We start from the raw sequence: 21577 nt of genomic DNA, 5'->3' as shown, positions 1-21577 counted from the left end.
CTATCCAATCTGTTAAAATCCCGGTCCTCCATAAAGTCTACTCCAATACCCTCTTTCCTTCTCCATCGGAAGGAAGCATGCTTTCTGCCACGAGGCCACAGTGCTTTGTACTTCTAACAACACACCAATCACTTGCTGCCCTTTATTTGTGCAGTCAGTTGTTTACCTCCCCTGCTGGAGTGAACATCTTGTGGGTTCAAGGACCATGACTTATTCAAGCCATTTCTCCTCCATTCACATTAACCATAGACATGGAACAATGACCCTTTGGAGAATGCTGCTGGCTCCAAAACATGGGCCTTAGTTAGGCAATGTAAGGGAAGTTATATTTCTAATGCATTTTCTAAAAGCAAAGTCCTTCATTGAATATTTTGGGTTATTACAGTAATCTCCTGGGGTCTAGTGGTTAGGAGCAGCTGTGTGGGATTTTCTGCCTATCCCATGGGTAAAAAGGAGCCTGGTTCTTTCTAGAGGACTCATGCAAGACACTCACAGCTTTCCAGTTGCATGATACATGTCTGGACATCCATGGGGAAATTCTTCAAGTCCATGGGGCAGGCCAGTGTCAGGGTGATTCTGGGAAGAGAAGGGAGTTGAATGATGCAGGATCCACACATCAGGGAGGCTGTGCCTCTATTCTAGTTATTGTTAGAAAATCAGTTGCCTAGGGCAGGGAAAGAAGGTCAGGGAACTTGTGTTTGTTTGTTTGTTTGTTTATTTTTGAGAGATGACATCTCTCTTTGTGACCCAGGCTGGAGTGCAATGATGCAATAATGGCTCACTGCAGTCTCGACTTTCTGGGCTCAAGCGATTCTCCTGCCTCAGCCTCTAGAGTAGATGCGACCATAGGCATGTGCCACCATGCCTGCTAATTTTTAAATTTTTTTTTGTAGAGACCGGGGTCTCACCATGTTGCCCAGGCTAGTCTTGAACTCCCAGGCTCAAGCGATCCTCCCACATCAGTCTCCAAAAGTGCTGGAATTACAGGCGTGAGCCACCGTGCCCGGCCGTGACATGATTTTCATATATAGAAAGCCCTGAAAATTACATACACACACATACAAACTGTTAATGCAAATAAAGGAATTTAGCAAAACTGAAGGATAAAAAATCCACAAGGAGTTCTGGCAGGAAGCATGGTGGGAAGCAGAGTGCAGTCAGCTGCTTTGGGAACCTGCAGGCCCCCTGGCCTTGGAGGTGCAGATGAGCTGGGGGCCTGGGCCTGGCGGCAGGCTCTGTCCTCCAGGCTCCCAAAGCCCTTGCTGTGGCTCCCACCAGCCGGGCCCAGGCCTGAAGCAGCGACAAACCTCTTTTCCCACCCCACCTCAGTGAGCCTGGTGGCCATCTGGTCTCCCAGCCAACTTTGCCCAGCCTACACAAAGCCCCCCGATGGCTGCTGGAATGCAGCACCTTTGGGTGGTGGTGGGTGTGGACAACTCATGTTTATTAAATAATTATGTGTGTATTTCCAAGTTCCTGATTGAAAAATGGAGGTTTAGAGAGGTAAAAGTAGGTTGCCTAAAGTGACACAGTTAGGGAACTTCTGGGTTTTTTGGAGTCTTTCTGGTCTCTGGAGACCTGTCTTTAGCAAGTTGCCTAGAGGCCAGGGGCTGCCCCTATTCCTTACTCTTCTGCATAGTCCACAGTTAGGGACAGAGCTCAAATTTTAAGTTGAGCAGCACCCATGTGCACCTGCAGCAGGTGTTGCAAGTGGTTCTTGGCTTCCTTCTTCATACATAGGGCTCATCAAAGGTTATTTCAAAGAGGCCCTCTGCCTTCTGGGTGTCCAAACACAGTTGACTCACATCAGTAGGCTCATACTGGGGTCGGCTGGAAAGGGGTGGGCTCCTCAGGATTCTGGGCTAGCTGTTTATTTTGGTTGTTCAACCCTTACAGAGGCCACAGACTCAGAACCAGAGGGAGTCCTCTCAACAGAATTTGAGGCCTGCCGCTCACTTGAAAGGCTTTTCCAACATCTGAGTGCCTGCTGCAGGGGATGGAGAAGAAAGGCTTTCAGAGCCCAAAGAGCCTTAGATCATCAAGCCAACTCCCTCATGTGACAGGTGAGAAACCCAGGGTGCAGAGAGGGATAGGTTGAGAGTCATCTAAGGTCACATAGCAAGCTGATACATCAGCCAGGATTCAAAACCATGTGTTCTGGCCTTTGGATTCTGAGTCCCAGGGTGGGGTTGACTCATGTGTTTGCTGGCAGCACTGCTCTCCTGAAAAGCCAACCCCAATACCCTAAGACATGTAATTGCTGGTGTTCTAGTGGACCTGAACTGGCACTTTGGCTGCATGTACACAGCCCTTTGTGAACTTACTCCAGTTCACACCCACAGCTCTGGATGTGGGCCTCTTTAAGCATAAGGTTGAAGCAAAAGGGGAAAAATGGAAGGGAGAGGCAGAGGAAGAAGAAGCAAAAGAAGGGAGTGGAAGGAGGGAGAAAGTGAAGAGAAAGTGAATGCAGTTGAATTTTTGCAGATAAAAGCTCCAAAGTGGGGCAGCTGTCACACTGGCTTAATTTCCTGATGTCGAATGACCTTGGAACATCACTTTCTGCTGATTTGTCCTTGTATCATGCTGTACCAGGACTTACCTTCCTAGAGATAGGAAATTAGCCTGGCAGCAGCAAAATCCAAGCAGGCTGACCTTACCATCCCCCCCCAGCCAGCTGGGCCTGGATGGCCATTTCCTAAGCCTGTCACTCTTCCAGTCTGGATGTTTACTTGAGGGGATGGGAAGGTGGGCTCCTGAGCGAGGAAGGCCATGTGAGCCTCGAGTTCCTCCAAGCCTGCTCTTGATGATGAAGTTCCTAAGCTCCCTCCCCTACACAGCCTGCTCTCAGACCGAGTTCAATCAAACCTGAGGGTTAGGATCTGTACAGCCCCTCCCACAGGCCTGGACAGTTAAGGCTCATCACCCAAAGGAAAAAAAAAATGTGTTTCCCTGAAGGACTGGAGCAGGAGGAGGAGACATTTGGGACCAGCACCCTTTTAAGCTCTTTGAAATAAAAACATATTCATATATTGATCAAATATTTGAGTGCCTATTGAATGCCATGCACTGCTATAGGACTTTGAGAGGGCATCAGATTCACACTAATACAGATTGGAATCTAGGCTCTGCTACTAACAAACTGGAAACTTTGGCAGGTTACTTAAATTTTTCTGATTCTCATTTGTCTAATCTGCAAAACGGGCATAGTAAAACCTGCTTCCTGGGGTTATTAGGAGGGCTGGATATAACACATGAAAAGTACCCGGCATAGTTAGTGAATTCTCATGAATGGTAGCTGTTATTACGTGTGTAAGGTCATTTTTTCACCTGTTGGACATTGGTCATTTTCCTTATGCCTTAGGAGAGGAGATCAGGGACTTGGTGTGGAGGGGTGGCAGCAGATTCTGAAGGCTTTGCCCCTAGCCAATATCTCAAGGATACTCCACATCTGGAGAAGGAAATCTAAACGCCTAGACCCAGTGCAAAGTTTGGGGGATAGATTTTATAGAAGGGATGGAGTAGCCCTGGCCTTGACCGTGAGCAACACCATCCAACTGGCAGGCTCATTTACTTTGAAGTTGTTGTGATTTTCTAGGCTTTATGCCTTAGCTCCTGCTATTATTGGTAATCATGCTTGAATACTCTTTCCTATCTTGTTTGATTGAAATGCTGAGTAACTTAAACCCCACTTTCTCTAGGATGGCTTTCTTAGTCTCCTTGGTTATAATAAATCATTGGCTCCTAGAATAAAATATCCCATTGTATTTTATTCTTACTTGCTGAGTATAAGTTACAGAGCTGGGTCTACCTCTTCTGCAAAGGTGTTGGGTTGCCAGGGCCTGTTCACCTCTGTTTGGCCCCTCTTTTAGAGTCTGTGCCCAGAAGGTAGTGGGGCAAGACACGTTCTGAGCAGGGAGTGGGTGAACCTGGTCAGAACTCACCTGATACTGTAGAGGACATTCCCATTCCGGGAGATCCTTAGCAATTTGTTGTCTGTGGTGATCTCATGGAAGTGGGCCCCCTTCTCATTGGCAAAGAACAAGTCAGGTTTCCAGATGGAGTCCAGCATGGATGGGTCCAGGTCCAGAGAGTCATCAGGGTATTCATTATAGGCTAGGCGGGGGTCATTCCATTGCTGCCGCAGGAAGATGTTGACCCTATAGTCCTACAGCCAGGAAATAATAAGGTGAAGGCAATGTTAGGCCCAAGGACATCAACTTTTGGAGGACCTGGGTGCTTTTGGCCAGTAAAACCTTTTCTGGAGGATGTTATTAAGTGTGGTTGCATCTTATATGGGGGTGAGACATAAAAGCTGTGTATCAGGCAAAAACCATGGGAGTCATAATTACCCCTGAAAATCCTCTAAATGCCCCATGAGGTATATTCAACCCTGAACTGAGATTATGTAAATGTTATTCTTTATTTTGAAAAAAATTAAACTAAAGAAAATTCAAAGATGGATGTAATAAACACTAGTTTTCATCATCCTGTTAATATTTTGTCATGCTTGCTTCATTTTTTTTAAATAAGAGAAAAAATACATTGCAGATAAATTGAAGTCCCCCTTTTACCCTCAGCCCCAGTGCTACAGTACTTCTTAGGCACACTAAGATTTGAGAGTCACTGGTCTAGACAAATTGAAGGAATGAAAGGAAAAAATCAAAGCTGATGTCTGAGCATTCAAACTATTCTCCCTAAAGAGAACAATTAATTCTCAAGAAGTGAAGGAGGGATGGGCGGAAGAATTCTGTAGTGTTCCTGCTGGTCCTAGGGTTCATCCCGTTCTGTTTTAATACCAGCCTTCTATAACTTACTGTGACATATGTTGATTTGTTTGGAAAGGTTTAATAGATGTCATGGAGTCACATCTTACTAGCTTCTTTTTTTTTATTTATTATACTTTAAGTTCTAGGGTACATGTGCACAACGTGCAGGTTTGTTACATATGTATACATGTGCCATGTTGGTATGCTGCACCCATTAACTCGTCATTTACATTAGGTATATCTCCTAATGCTGTCCCTCCCCCCGCCCCCAACCCCACGACAGGCCCTGGTGTGTGATGTTCCCCTTCCTGTGTCCAAGTGTTCTCATTGTTCGGTTCCCACCTATGAGTGAGAACATACGGTGTTTGTTTTTTCGTCCTTGCAATAGTTTGCTGAGAATGATGGTTTCCAGCTTTATCCATGTCCCTATAAAGGACATGAACTCATCCTATTTTATGGCTGCATTGTATTCCATGTTCTATATGTGCCACATTTTCTTAATCCAGTCTATCATTGATGGACATTTGGGTTGGTTCCAAGTCTTTGCTATTGTGAATAATGCCACAATAAACATACGTGTGCATGTGTCTTTATAGCAGCATGATTTATAATCCTTTGGGTATATACCCAGTAATGGGATGGCTGGGTCAAATGGTATTTCTAGTTCTAGATCCTTGAGGAATTGCCACACTGTCTTCCACAATGGTTGAACTAGTTTACAGTCCCACCAACAGTGTAAAAGCGTTCCTATTTCTCCACATCCTCTCCAGCACCTGTTGTTTCCTGACTTTTTAATGATCATCATTCTAAGTGGTGTGAGATGGTATCTCATTGTGGTTTTGATTTGCATTTCTCTGATGGCCAGTGATGATGAGCATTTTTTCATGTGTCTGTTGGCTGCATAAATGTCTTCTTTTGAGAATTGTCTGTTCATATCTTTCACCCACTTTTTGAGGGGGTTGTTTGTTTTTTTCTTGTAAATTTATTTGAGTTCTTTGTAGATTCTGGATATTACCCCTTTGTCAGATAAACAGAGAGCCAAATCATGAGTGAATTCCCATTCACAATTGCTTCAAAGAGAATAAAATACCTAGGAATCCAACTTACAAGGGATGTGAAAGAACTCTTCAAGGAGAACTACAAACCACTGCTCAATGAAATAAAAGAGGACACAAACAAATGGAAGAACATTCCATGCTCATGGATAGGAAGAATCAATATCATGAAAATGGCCATACTGCCCAAGGTAATTTATAGATTCAATGCCATTCCCATCAAGCTACCAATGACTTTCTTCACAGAATTGGAAAAAACTACTTTAAAGTTCACATGGAACCAAAAAAGAGCCCACATTGCCAAGTCAGTCCTAAGCCAAAAGAACAAAGCTGGAGGCATCATGCTACCTGACTTCAAACTATACTACAAGACTACAGTAACCAAAACAGCATGGTACTGGTGCCAAAACAGAGATATAGACCAATGGAACAGAACAGAGCCCTCAGAAATAATACTGCATATCTACAACCATCTGATCTTTGACAAACCTGACAAAAACAAGAAATGGGGAAAGGATTCCCTATTTAATAAATGGTGCTGGGAAAACTGGCTAGCCATATGTAGAAAGCTGAAACTGGATCCCTTCCTTACACCTTATACAAAAATTAATTCAAGATGGATTAAAGACTTAAATGTTAGACCTAAAACCATAAAAACCCTAGAAGAAAACCTAGGCAATACCATTCAGGCCATAGGCATGGGCAAGGACTTCATGTCTAAAACACCAAAAGCAATGGCAACAAAAGCCAAAATTGACAAATGGGATCTAATTAAATTAAAGAGCTTCTGCACAGCAAAAGAAACTACCATCAGGGTGAACAGGCAACCTACAGAATGGGAGAAAATTTTTGCAATCTACTTATCTGACATCTTACTAGCTTCTAAACTCAATGCTTAGTTAATGTTTCTCTGATGGGACTGCAGTGTAGTTATTCCACTGAAAGAAAAATTCAGGAGTCAAATCAATTAGCGTAATGTTAGACCAGATGAAATACCATAGGTTTCTTTATTGCAGGACTTCTCAGAGACCTTAATATGCTGATGAGTTGTGTGCATCTTAAGAAGGGAATAGAATATGGTTTATTTTGGCCATGGAATTCTTATATTTGTGCATGATGAGTATCTTCTATAGAATATAGGTTAGGAATGGCTGTCCTAGTCAAAGCTCCATCCCCACCTCCCACCTTTTTTTTTTTTTTCCAGATGAAGAAACTGACGTCCAGGGAGAATTGAGACTGGCTCAATGTCACTCTGAAAATGTAGGGCCAGAGCTGATTCTAGAACTCAAGTGTTCTGACTCCTAGCTGAGAGTTTGCTCAATAGCCTCAGCTGATCCTAGAGGAACTGAAAGAGTCCATTCAGTTTCTATTCACAAGGTGTGGAGCTATTATGGTATGGGTAGATCTCAATAGCAGAAAACTGGGTCATGCAGTTAAGAAATATTTCCATTAAGAAAGTTTTCGGTTAGGAGCGATGGCTCATGCCTGTAATCCCAGCACGTTGGGAGGCCAAGGTGGGAGGATTGCTTGAGCCCAGGAGTTTGAGACTAGCCTGGCCAACATGATGAGACCTCGTTTCTACCAGAAAGTACAAAAGGTAGCAGGGTGTGATGGCACATGTGATGGCCTGCACAGTAGCTTGTAGTCCCAGCTACTCAGGAGGCTGCTGTAGGAGGACCACCTGAACCCAGAGAGGTCCAGGCTGCAGTGAACCATGATCATGCCACTGCACTCCAGCCTGGGTGACAGAGTGAGACTCTGTCAAAAACAAACAAACAAAAGAAAAAAAGAAAGTTTTAAATTTTGTTACAGAGACATTGTAAACCTGGAGTTCATGAATATCATGACACAAGTAGAGTTTAGGATATATTTGTGTTTCCCAAGCAGGAAAGGCATAGCTGTCTGTGTTGGATCTCCCAAAGGGTCTATAGTTCCCCAAATGATTAATATCCTCAGTTCAAGTCCAATTTTAAATGCTTTCCTCCAAGGAATAATCTCCACACATGAGGACCAGCTATTGCTTTTTCCCAAGGGTGCTGGATAAACGAGGTCATGCAATGTTTTCTTTTGGAATGCTGCTTGTAAATCCTCATCAGTCTTGATCTGTTATCAGCAGGGATAAACTAAAACAAACAACCTTCCTCCCCACTCTCACCCTCACCCCTGCTCAATTCCTCCTACAGCTCATGCTTCAGTCTGTTTGCCTATAGTAATATCAATAGCTTCATAAAATGTTCCAAGATATTTTATAGGATTGTTCTATAATTTAATTGCAGCCTCTCCCTCCAGCCCCATAGAAAGTGACATTTGGCCTCATAATCTCATATCTTATAATTCCCATGGTGGTGGAAGAACTTCAGGCCTGGCCTGAGTGTTGGCTCTTTGTCCTGATGATGGTAATGGACAACTCCCAATCTGGTCCTGTCTGATCAGGGGATTGGAAATAGTCTCTCCTTCTCCTTCTCTCTTGGATTTTGCATGAAGTGTGTGTGTGTGTGTGTGTGTGTGTGTGTGTGATGATGAGGCATTGGGCAAGTCACATCAGAGTGAACAAACTATGAATGGTTGGGCAGAAAAAGCCTTCAGTCCCCAAGCCCCAGCTGCACTTTTGATGTTCTTGCCAGTGACATGTCAAGTCCATTTATGTGGCTAGCAGGAAGAAAAGAAAGTGGCATTTCTTAAAATGGTCTGTTAGGCAGCAGGCACCGTTCTAGGTACTGTCACATACACTTAATCCTCACAAAACCCCTGCAAGCTAGACATTCAGATTCCCATAGTGAGGGTAAGAAAACAGGTTTGGACAGGCTGAGAAATGTGTCCCAGGAGCAGGGCCAGTGAGTGGCAGAGCTAGGACTGGAATCAGCATCAGCCTGAGCCTCTAGTGAGCACTTATGATTTAAGTCACATGGTGTGGACAGCCAATCCTGTGTGAGGGACACTTTCTGTCAGCCTCATTGCTCACGCAAATTCTGCCTTCTCAGCTTAAGGCTTATCTCCTGCAGGAGACCTGATGCCCCAGGCTTCCCTGACCTCTTCCTTTTTGATCTCCTAGCAAGACCGAATCACCTGGAACGTTTAATTGAGCACCTCTTCACTGTGTATGTCTTATGTCCTCAGCTTGATTGGGAGCAATTTGAGCGGATGAACCAGACCTTATATTTTCACTGCACCATTTCACCTAGTCACTCAGTCAGTGCACCTATGAGCTACCTAGTACCTATGAGAAGGAAGAGGAGGTAAAGTCAGAAAAAGCTGGAACAGATGGGCTTTTCTTATTTTATATCTGGAAAGACTGAGACCCAGAGGGGAGAGGTATTTCCTAAGATCACACAACAATTCAGTAAAGAATCTGGAATTAGAACTTGGCTGTGCTTCTCTGAGCCTCACTGTTAAAAGAAGTTAGGCTAGATCGTCTCTAAGAACTTTTCCAAATCCAACAGCTAATTGTTGTTAGTTTTATTTTTTCCAACAACATTTAACTGAGCTCTCTTAAGTGCCAGATACTATTCTAGGCACTGAAGAATCCACTGAGAACAAGAAAGATATATTTATTCAGCTCCAGAGCCTCCAGTGTAATGTTTGCACCACACTGAGATAAGGGCTCTGATAGGGGTTAAACACAGGGTGCTAGGGAATATAGAACACAGGTTCCCATCTGGACTTGGGGGTGGTGATCAGGGAAGTCTCCAGGTAGAAGTGATATTTCAGGTGAGACCAAATATGGTTGAGCCAAAGAGGGAAAGCACTTTGGGCAGTTGTAAGTGCATATGTGAAGGCCTAGAGGCAAAGCAAGAGTGTGGCACTTTGGAAAGAATAGCAAGTGAATGAATAGAGGAGTGGGAGGACGCATGCAGGGTTTTGCAAGCTGTACTGAGAAATTTGAACTTTTCCTAGTAATAATGTGGAGCGTTTGAAGAATTTTAAGTAAAGATGGACATTATTACATTTGCATTTTATTACTAATATTTAAAAATGTTTTACTGTTATTTCAGAAGCAATGCAAGTTGACAGTAAAAATTTATATTTTAGACATACATCATCTAAAAGAAGAAAAACAAAATAAAACCCATCTCTTTGTATTTCATAATGAGTCTCTCATTATGAAATGAATAATGAAAATTAGAGCGAGAGATGGAGAATGTATCTTGGTGTCCTCAGGCAGCTTGACTCCTACTGGCAGCGTCTGCCCTAGCAGCTGCTACCCAAACAAGTTGCTGCCATTGATTTCCTCCCTTAAATTGGCAAACAGCAGTGAGAAATGCAGTTCAGAAGAGATCAATGTAATTGGTGTAGCAGGCCGAAAGCTAAAGGCTGTTTTGCCTATTTGGCCATAGCTATACGTATGTTGGTTGGTGTTTGACATGCTGGGGCCATGTTCAAGTTCAGGGACTGGAGGAGCAGCAGTTGAATTCTCCACCCTAGAACCTGAGGTTCCACCTCTGGGAGCTGGCTTCTAGGTCTCAAACTCTCAAGGGTAGCTCACAAACCGGAAGCAGGAGGGATTCCCAGAGCTCTGATTCAACAGTGTTCAGCATCAACTCACCCATCCTGCCTCTCAGATTCCTTGATGATCTAATTTCTGGTAACTGGGCAACTAGCTGCCCTGCTTATGAGACCAAGGTAGAGCATTAACTCATTCATTTGTTCATTCATTCATTCCACAGACATTTATTGAGGGCTTCCTATGTACCACCTGAAGTTGGATCTGTCCCCCATGTCTACCCCCACTGTGCCTCATTTCAGATTCTAACCTCTCCTAATAAACTCCTCTAAACTCAGTATTGTGATGAAGTAGAAAGCATGAAGTGTTTTAGTAGGATAGAGCTAAGAGCTTGAGCAAGAGTGTTGGTGGGAAGGGTATGTGGAATGCAAGAGGTGGGCCCATTGCAGTCAGAACCAAGAGACACTGCATCAAGAAGTAAACAAAAGAACCAGATTCTTATACCTTTTAAAGTCTCATCATTCCAGCTCCCAAGGGGATATCTCATCTCTAAACTCAGTCCAACTCTATTAACATTTATGAGGCTGATTGGGAGTACAGTGAGAGTGGAGGCACAGGGTCTTCATTTCTATACTTAAAGAATTCAGTTTACCTAGCAAGCAAGATAAGGCATGGACACAAATATCTACCACACAAAATTGAAAGTGAGAGGGTCATAAGAAGTTCTAACAGGCAGCATGCAGTGGCTCATGCCTGTAATCCCAGCACTTTGGGAGGCCGAAATGGGCAGATTGCTTGAGCCCAGGAGTTTGAGACAAGCCTGGGCAATGTGGAAAACTCCATCTCTACAAAAAAAGTAAAAATAAAAAAATTAGCCAGGCATGGTGGTGCACAACTGTAGTCTCAGCTACTTGGGAGGCTGAGGTGGGAGGATCAATTGAGCCCATGAGGTTGAGGCTGTAGTGAGCCATGACTGTGCCGCTGCACTCCGGCCTGGGTGACAGAGCAAGATCCTGTCTCAAAAATAAATACATAAATAAATATAAATAAATAAATACTTTTAACAAATTGCCATTAGAGATGACTTCCAGCCAAGTTGGGCAAATCTGGAAAAGCTTTTCAGGAGAAGGTAGCATTTGCGGTGGCCCCTTTCAGTTTGTTCCATCCTCCAGAAGTTAGCATCTCTAGATCTAGTATTGTTCTGAGATGTGAACGGTATCCGGTTTCACCTGGAACAAGTCCAGTGATATGCTCTAAGCCTGTACGTCTCACATCTTTGAGATAAGGGTAAGACATTAAGACTAGGGCTGCAGCCTCAGAGTATTTGGAATTAGAATATGTATAATTGGGGGTAAAAGGAATCTCATGTAGAAGAAATAGCACAAGCAGAGGTGTGTAGGCAGGGGCATTCAAACAGTTCAATTTAGCTCAACCATTAGCAGCATAAATAATAATAATTGCCCCTTATTGAGGCCCTACTATATATACACCAGGCATTATGTCTTAAGCATGCCATACATGTCAGCTTATTTTATCTTTAAAACAATCTTATGACTTGCGCATTTTCAACCTAATTTTATAGATGAAGAAGGTGCAGGGAGATTAAGTACTTTGTCTGGATTTACACAGTTAGGAAAGAGTGGGGCTGGAGTTCAAACCTGGTTTGTCTGATTACATAAAGTTCATGCTCTTAACTACTCTGCTGTGATAAGGCTGCAAAACGAATTAATTTGACTGTGGATATCCTTAACTGCCAAACCAAGGTGTTTGGATTTTATTTGCTAGCCAATCTAGCACCATTGAAGACTTAAGCAGTGGGGTAATGTCACAGTTTGATTTCAGGAAGATCAGTATGGCAGGAACCACTGTAGACAACTGGAAGCAGGAGAAAACAGGTACAGAAAGACCTGTTTTAAGGCTGTTGTGACAATCCAATTGGGAGGTAATAAAGGTTCTAAACTAAGAGCAGGAATGGAGATTGGAGCTAGATGAGAGAATCATCGTTCTTATCATCATCATTTTCATCACCAAATATTACAGCTAGAAAGAACCCTGGAGACTTCTGCCTCAACTCTCTCATTTTACAAAAAGGAAGGCTCCCTCAGGGGCACACAGCAATTCAATTGACTAAGGTGGAAACTGCATGCAGGAATCCTGTTGGACAGATGTGAAAACTAAAGCCCTAAAAGCTCAAGTTCCTGCCGCTAGTTACTGGTAAATCCAGAATTGATAATAACAGTGCAAATAATACTAATATTCTGAGACTTTACCACATGCAGGAAACTGTGTTAAGACCTTTATGTGTGTTATTTTATCTTCACAATAACCCTGTGATTGATGTAGGTTCTATTGTTATTCTCATTTTGCAGGGAAATCAAGGTACAGAGAGGTTAGTGTTCCACTCATGACACTGCATAACTAATAAGTGACAAAGCTGGGATTTGAATCCAGGACATTAATGTCAGAGCCCAAGCATTTAACCAGTAGACTACACTACCCATGATATCCCAGATATGAACTGAGTGACAGTTTGATTTGATGACACCTCAATGTCACTGGGTACGGCCTCTGGCTGCTATGACATACCAGTGGGTTTTTAGATGCCCACAACTAACAGGAAGTATTGGAAAGGGCAAAGGACAGAAAGCTTCTGCCCTAGATTTAGCAGTCTGCTAGTGCTTTATTTCTGCCTTGAGCCATGGATTTGATCTGCTGTCTGCTCTATACTCAAGTCCAGTGCTTGTGAACTGCCCAGATCCCTGTCTATTGCCTGCTTGGCCCCAGAAGCTTTGTGTCTTGAATTTCTCCTAAGTCACCATGCTGCCTGGTGCATTCTCATTTAGATAACATACAATCAGAGCTACATTTGTTGTAAAGAACTGTAGATGGTTTGGACCAGTGGAGCTTAGCATTTTTGTTTGTCTTTAGGGGATCACTAAAGATCAATGTGAATTTAATAATTACATAAAAATGTGAATAGCAGTTCTGTTTATTGGGTGTATTGGATGTCTGACATTTGCTAAAATTTTTTTTTTTTCCCCGAGATGGAGTCTCGTTCTGTCACCCAGGCTGGAGTGCAGTGGCACAATCTCTGCTCACTGCAACCTCCGCCTCCCAGGTTCAAGGGATTCTCCTGCCCTAGCCCCCCAAGTAGCTGGGATTATAGGCACCTACCACCATGCCCGGCTAATTTTTGTATTGTTAGTAGAGACACGGTTTCACCATGTTGGCCAGGCTGGTCTCAAACTCCTGGCCTCAAGTAATCCGCCCGCCTTGGCGTCCCAAAGTGCTGGGATTACAGGCATGAGCCACCACATGGAACTTTCTATGTATCATATTGCTAAACTTTTTGGCTGGGCGCGGTGGCTCATGCCTGTAATCCCAGCATTTTGGGAGGCTGAGGCGGGTGGATCACCTGAGGTCAGGAGTTTGAGACCAGCCTGGACAACATGGCGAAACCCCGTCTCTACTAAAAATACAAAAATTAGCCTGGACTTGGTGGCAAGCGCCTGTAATCCCAGCTACTTGGGAGGCTGAGGTGGGAGAATTGCTTGAGCCTGGAAAGTGGTGGTTGCAGTGAGCTGAGATTGTGCCACTGCACTCCAGCCTGGGTGACCGATCGAGACTCCACCTCAGAAAACAAAAACAAAAACAAAACAGCAACAACAACAAAAAACTTTTCATCGACCAAGCATACTGGGCATTATTATATTCATTTCACTGGAGAGGAAACCAAAATTTAGAGTGGTTAAATGGAGGTTAAGTTTCTTGCCCAAGATCACATAGCTAGTAGGTGCTAGGAACAGAGATATGAATCCAGGACTTCTGGTTCCCAATTTCACACTCTTTTGACAATTATAGGCTGTATCCTCCCCTTAAAAAAAAATTTTAAACCAAGTTCAATTTATTGTATTTTAAAACATCTATTTAAAATATTTTAAAAGTAAATATTTATTAAAAATTATCAAATATTTTAAACATATATTTAAACTTTTTATTAAATATTAAATACAATATTTTAGACTATCTATTGGGTAGATCAAGGAGCTATAGTAGACGTAGTATACTGGGGCCCCACTGAGCCCATGGGACAGGTTGGTGCATAAATAACCTTATAATCAGTATCAGGTGAAGAATTTTGGATTGGGACATTAAGCAATGAAGTAGATTTATAACTGGTTGCCAAAGGGTGCAAATGGAAGGAAGGAAGGGTGGATGTCAACCTGGAAAGAGGAAAGCTGATAGTGTTGGCAGTGCAGGGCACAATGGTGAGACATGCCACTAACAAACTTGGAAATAGGAAATTAAGGTCACCCTCTGAGAATTAAAAAAAAAAAAATGGAGATGAATATGCAATGGAGGGATTTGCATTTTCAAATCTGAGGCCTGGCATCAATCTGAATGACCTGTGTGTAATCTCAATTACTTAGGATGGGCATGTGCTTGTAATGTAATGAGAAGAACCCTGATTTATTGTATTACATCTTGTTTCGGGGACTATTTTGTAAACATATGTTGGACATTCATTCTGTAGCATAAGAAAGGGCAGTTCAAGTAGGAGGAATTTGGCAATTGGTAGCGTAGCATACTCCATCACTATATTTGTGGGAACACCAACTTTCTTGCCATTAGAAGGAGGGCTTCTGTGTGGTGACACAAGGATGGTTTCTTAGAACTCTCTCTGGCTTGGATGAAATTTCCCTCAAGACTATCTACCTCTCTTTTCTCCAATTCCAGTTATGTTAAAAGCAACTTTTGCTTGGCAAGGGAGCACACTCCTGGTGGACACAGCATTCTTATTATTACAATAGAAAGTCTTACTGTAAATTGGAACAATTTGGCAGTTTGATTTCCCCACTTCAGTCTTTCGTGGGTTTGATGGTCATGAGTCAGCCTTCTGGAATTTGATCTGATGAAGAGTCACGCTCTGGGTAGTCGTAAGTTCACTGTTGTGACACCTCCCCTGGTGTACTGGGAGAGAATCATCCAGCAGATGGTACCAAGACTGCTCATCACCCCATGCTCTGCTCGTGATAGACTTTAATGGCATTTCTGAGGGCTTTCTCCTTGGTCCTCTCTTAGTCTTTTGTTTACTAAAGCTTTGTCGGCACCATATCTAATTGGATAACAGTGAATAGACTTTCTCTTGGATCCCCCAGACCCAAGAAGATTAGAAGGGACCTAGCATAAGCTGTGTAGAGAGACAAAAGTGTAGTGGAAAAAGGAACAACAAAAGATCTCATCCATAATAGCAATCAACCCCACAAAATATCTATGAATAAACCTAACATGAAACATGTGAGTCGTGTATATTAAAAAAGAATCCAAAACTTTACTGAAAGGCATAAAGGAACACCTGTATAATTGGAGAGATGTACTATACTTATAAAATATTGTAAAGATGTACTTTATTCCCAAATTAATCTTTAAACTTAATGCAATCCTAATTAAAACCTGAGAGGCTTTTTTTTTTCTTTTTTTTGAGATAGAGTCTCACTCTGCTGCCCAGGCTGGAGTGCAGTGGCACGATCTCGGCTCACTGCAAGCTCCACCTCCTGGGTTCACGCCATTCTCCTGCCTCAGCCTCCCGAGTAGCTGGGACTACAGGCACCCACCACCATGCTCGGCTAATTTTTTTTTTTTGTATTTTTAGTAGAGACGGGGTTTCACTGTGTTAGCCAGGATGGTCTCGATCTCCTGACTTCATGATCCACCTGCCTTGGCCTCCCAAAGTGCCGGGATTACAGGTGTGAACCACCGCGCCCGGCCGTGAGACGATTTTTATAGGCCTCAATAAACTGATTCTAAAGTTCACATGGAAGAAAGAAAGGGCTGAAAGCATTAAGAAAAACTTGTAAATGAAGAACAACAGAGGGCTTTCTCTACCAGACATAGAAATATAATGAGTCATAGAAATTAAAGCAGTGTGATATTGGTATAGAAACAGATAAACAGAGCAATGGAGCAATAAACTGAGACTAGAGACTAGAAATGTATACATGGGGATTTAGTTTATGAAAAAGATAGCATTTCAAATTAGTAGAAAAACAGTGACTGTTTAAGAAATGGTGTTGGAATAATAGAAAATCAGAGAAAAATAGAGTTAAGCCACCACCAAATTCTTCATATAAAATTAAACTCCAAATGGATTTAGGAGATGCATATAAAAAAGAAACCTATAATATTATTCAAAATGCCCAGTCAACATATTAAAAGATGCTCAAATTCACTAGGAATCTGAAGTGCAAATTGAAAATGACAATGAAGTACCATTTTGAAAATCCCATTTGGTGAAAATAAAAAAGCTTGATAATACCTTGAGTTGGCAAGGATGAAGAGAAATAAACAGTATTGTAGGGAATGTAAATTATTGAAGCTTTTTTTGGAAGAGAACTGGGCAAAATACTTTTAAAAAAGTGAATATTCTTTCATTAAAGCAATTCTACTTCTGGAATATATCCTAAAGAAATGCAAACAGAGAGTTATGCACAAGAATGCTTATTGTAGCATTGTTTGTAATAGTGTAAAGCTGAAAAACCCTGAAAGCATGTCAAGAGAAAAGTGGTTAAATACTGTGAAATGATGGTGTCTGCATACCATGGAATTTTACCAGGAGGCTATAAAGCCTGGAAACATAGTATAATTTTGTCGTACATTTAATCTAATAATAAACAATGTATTTGTTCTCCCATGTTTCCAAATTTGGGATTGCGTAGAGAGTTAAAAAGAATGAGGTAGATCTATATGTAGCCATGTGGAGAGAGGCATCAAGCTGTGGTGGAGTGGAAAAAGCAAATTGTATCGCACAATCCTACTTATACAAAGACATGTATATGTACCTAAATGTATGAACAATCAAGTAAAGGGGACTAGTATGGTGTCCACTAAATTTTATTAACTCAGGATAGGACAAAGGGAATTGGAGGGGAGGGCAAAGCAGGGGCATTCTTATTTCTCATTCTCTTTTTCTTTTTTTATTGAACTAATTACAAAAGCTTGTTTTCACATATTACTAATGCACTTTAAAAAACTGTTCCAGGGTGCTGCTGTCCGTAAGCATACTGCAAGTGAACATTGTGACATGGCTCCCGAAATGGAAAGGTCTTTGAGGTGGAATGGGTAGAAATGGATTTTAGGGCCTAGAGAAGGTTTTCCAAGGGCTTCCTGGGGGAGGCAGAGGTTGAGAGAGAGATCAAGAGAATGAGATTCTTGGTTCCCTCTCCAGTTCAACCAGAACCACCCATTTAAGAAATCTGTTTATTAAAGTGCTACATAAGATTTACCTTACAGCCAGGCACGGTGGCTCATGCCTATAATCCCAGCACTTTGGAAGGCTGATGGGGTGGATAGCTTGAGGTCAGCAGTTTGAGACCAGCCTGGCCAATATGGTGAAACCCCATCTCTACTAAAAATACAAAAATTAGCCGAGTGTGGTGGCACACACCTGTAATCCCAGCTACTCGGGAGGCTGAGGCAAAAGAAGTGCTTGAACCTGGGAGGTTCAAGCAGTCAGCCGAGATTGAGATCGCGCCACTGCACTCCAACCTGGGTGACAGAGTGACACCTTGTCTCAAAAAAAAAAAAAAAAAAAAGAAAAAAACGTTTGCCTGAAAAATTGAACTAAGGTGGGACTGCAATTAAAAACAATGCTTTGAAATTCACTAACCCAGAATAAGTATGGCCCCACTTTGCTCTGCTCAGAACACTCCTTGTGGGGGCTGGGTCTATTTCTTTTTCTTTTTAAAAATTGTTATTTTAGATTCAGGGGGTATATGTGCAGGCTTGTTACATGAGTATATTGTGTAATGCTGGAGCTTGGGCTTCTTTTGAACCCATCAACTAAATAGTGAACATAGTACCCTATAGGTAGTTTATTTATTGACCTTTCATCTCAAGATGGAAATCAAGTGCTGGATGCACTTTGAGGAGAGCACCCTGGTGGTGAAGGGACTGAAAACTAGAGAGAATGGTTGAGGAAGCCAGGCTGGGGGAGGGACAGGGAGAGCCGATCTCAATTATGTGAAGGGTTGTCAGTTGATTTGGTTGATTCTGTGTGGCACTAGGGTCAGGACTAAAGCTGTGGGTAAATGGAGACTTCAGAGCTGCCCAAAGATGAAATGGGCAGCCACTTTACCATCAGGGTGCTCTCCTCAGTGCGTTGAGTTCCATCTTGAGATGAAAGACCAATAAATAAATTACTTATTGGTTATTATGTTCACTATTTGTGTGATGAGTTCAGTAGAAACCCAAATACCAACATTATGCAATATATCCATGTAACAAACCTCCACATGACCCCTTGAATCTAAATTGGGAGGTAGTAGGTTCTCCATCACTGGAGGTGTGCAAGCAAAAAGTACTTGGACATGATGTTTATGGCAGGGATTCTGACAACAGATGGGGGTGTGCTTAGAGAACCTTTCCACAAATCTGACTAGCTCTTGTGATTTAAGCAGTGTGGTGGGCACTGGAAATATAGAGGTGATTGAGGGAAACAAGGTCCCCACTCTGGATGAAAAAGCCAATAAGGCAACAAACAAACAAGTGAAGTTTTAAATTTTAGATATTGCTCTGAGGATAATAGAACATGGTGATGTGATAGAGAGTAACTGGAAGAGGGGGATATTTTTAGGTAGGGAGGTGGAGAAGGACTCCCTGAAGCAATGTCTGAGCTGAGACCTGAAGGGTGAGAAGGAGCCAGGCATGCAAAGATCTTTCTGGGCAGAGGGAACAGAATGTGGTAAGAACCTTTGAAAGTTGTTGCAGGATTGGAAGTAGGAGAATTCTGTGATCCGATTTGCAATTTAAAATGATCCTTCTAGCAACTATGGGAAGTGGTAGGGGGCATGAGGAGGGGAAGGAAGGACACCAGTTAGGAAGGAGACCAGTCAAGCAGGAGAGAGATTATGCCAGTTTTAACTAGGAGCTGAGAGCAACAAAGTGGGAAAAAAGTAGATGGATTTAAGTTTTATTTTTGTGATTTAAAATGTCTGCTTCATTAGATCAACTGATCCCAGGATAGGTTGACTTTGACTTATGACTAAATGACTGCTCTCTAGCCAATGTGTTAATATTTACGGTTGGGTATAAAGGGCTCTTTAAAAAAAAAAAAAAAAGATGGGGTCTTGCTTTGTTGCCCAGGTTGGAGTACAGTGGCACAATCATAGCTCACTGCATCCTTAAACTCCTGGGCTGAAGTGATCTCCTCTCTCCTCAGCCTCCTGAATAGCTGGGCCTACAGGTGCATGCCACCATGCCCAGCTGATGTTTTAATTTTTTTTGTAGAGATGGGGTTTCACTTTGTTGCCTAGACTGGTCTTGAACTCTTAGCTTCAAGTGATCCTCAGCTTCCCAAAGTGCTAGAATTATAGCCATGAACCACCACACCTGGCTATAAGGGGCTTTTGATCTTCTGTGGTAGCTGTTTTCTTGTATCTTGAGGTCTTATTTGCAAATACCCAAAATGATGGATGACCAAGGTCGTTCTTGTGACACAAGTTCTTATAGGACTGGACAAATCCTCCCATCCAAGTACTAACCAGACCTGACCCTGCTTAGCTTCAGAGATTAGATGAGATTGGGTGTGTTCAGGGTGGTATGACCATAGACAAGGACTGCACAAATCCTACTGAGCTTCTTATTGACCAAACCATGCTGCAGAAGACCAGGATGAGGTCATGCCCTCACATGGCCCTGGTGCCCTTGGCTCTGCCACTTCCCGCTTCCCTCTTTCTTTAAGCTCAGCAAATGGAGTAGGTGAAGAACAGGGCCTCAGGAGTCAGGCAGCCTGGGGATGATAACTGGCTGTGCCATTTATTGGCTGGAAAAATTTGGGTGAATCAAGCTTCTCTAAGCCTCAGTTTCCTTATCTATAAAATGGGATTCTTGTACATGAAATAATTCCCATAATTCACTAACCACAATTACTGTGCTCAGTAAATGACAAACACCAATACTAACACCTCACATTCTTTTCACAGTAGAGCTTTTTGAAAGACTTATCTTCATGCTGTCTTTGTTTCAATTTATCCTTTGCTTTCTTCATGCCCCTGAAATTGCATTCCCTAATTCTACATACGTGCCCTCCCTTCCCCATCCCCCATTGCCAAAACTACTGGATGATACTTTCTTTTCTCACTTGACTTTTCTTTCCTCTTTTGGCACTATTGAGCACACAACAGTTTTTTTTGAAACCCTTTCATTCTTTGGTTCATCCCTTGAAAATGTTCTCTCCTGGAAGGTTTGAACACGGGGAATACCATGACCAGATTGCTGCTTTAGTAAAATCACTCAATTTGGTGCTGATCAGTTTAGAAAAAAAGAAAAAAGAAAAATAACTCGAAAGCACACAACAGTGCCTGGCACATACATATTCAGAGAATTATTATTAATACTTTACAGAGAATTACTATTAACCTCTGTGTTCCACAGCATCCTTGCATAGCTCTGTAATCTCACCCATCCTACTGTGGTATTATCTTGTTTTCCTTGAAATAGACTCCTTGAAAGCAGAGACCTCCTACTCACTGATGTCTGGTTCCTGTTTACTTCTGGTACCATAGGAGGATTATACTTCTCTTTGGGCAGTGACATGTGACTTCCCTTGGATAGTGAAATGCAAGCAGAAGTCACTCCTAGGTGGAACACATTTACTTGCCAGTTGTTATGGACTGAATGTGTCCCTCCAAAATTTATATGTTGAAGCCCTAACCCCCAGAGTGACTGTATTTGAAGATGGAGTCTTTAAGGAGATGATAAAGGTTAAATGAGGTCTTGAGGGTGGGGCCCTAATTCAGTAGGATTTGTGTCCTAATAAGGAGAGAAAAAGGTGCCAGATCTCTCTCTCTCTCTCTCTCTCTCTTTGCACAGAGAAGAAGCCATTTGAGGACACAGTGAGAAGAAGGCTGTCTACAAGCCAGGAAAAGGGCCCTCACTAGAGACCAACTCTGGTGGCACCTGGAGCTTGGACTTCTAGCCTCCAGAACTGTGACAAAATAATTTTCTGTTGTTGAAGGCATCCAATCTGTGGTACTTCGTTATGGTAGCACACACTAATACACCAGTGTTCAACCCTTCAGTGTATTGTTCTCTTGTGTGGCAAATGTGAAATTGTGTGTTGATATGGAAATGCAATGCTGAGCTACCACCTGGGGGAAAGCAGCCCTGGAGAGCCCCTAGATCTGCAGCAGACTTTAGATGAGTGATAAATGAACCACTGTTGTCTGAAGATGTTGAGATTTTGGGGATTTGTTAATGCAGGAAAGCCTAGCTTATAGGACTAAAACAGAACTCTATCTCTAGAGCCTAATGCCAAA

At 42.5% G+C, this 21577-nt stretch overlaps 1 protein-coding gene across 3 annotated transcripts in view; it reads right to left on the bottom strand.

Annotated features, from left to right (window-relative positions):
• GLRA1 (glycine receptor alpha 1) overlaps positions 1–21577 on the bottom strand; it is a 110398-nt gene that overhangs the window by 34873 nt on the left and 53948 nt on the right. For all 3 annotated transcript variants that reach the window (XM_030826139.1, XM_030826143.1, XM_030826152.1), the window contains 2 exons: positions 3942–4165; positions 494–576 (listed from right to left, as the gene is read on the bottom strand). In XM_030826139.1, coding sequence (XP_030681999.1) covers positions 494–576; positions 3942–4165 — 307 coding nt within the window. The remainder of the gene's footprint in view (positions 1–493; positions 577–3941; positions 4166–21577) is intronic.

Source organism: Nomascus leucogenys, chromosome 2 (assembly GCF_006542625.1).
Source record: "Nomascus leucogenys isolate Asia chromosome 2, Asia_NLE_v1, whole genome shotgun sequence".
NCBI lineage: Eukaryota > Metazoa > Chordata > Mammalia > Primates > Hylobatidae > Nomascus > Nomascus leucogenys.
The sequence above is the reverse complement of the archived record's forward strand: the minus strand, read 5'-3'. Positions and strand labels throughout refer to the sequence as shown.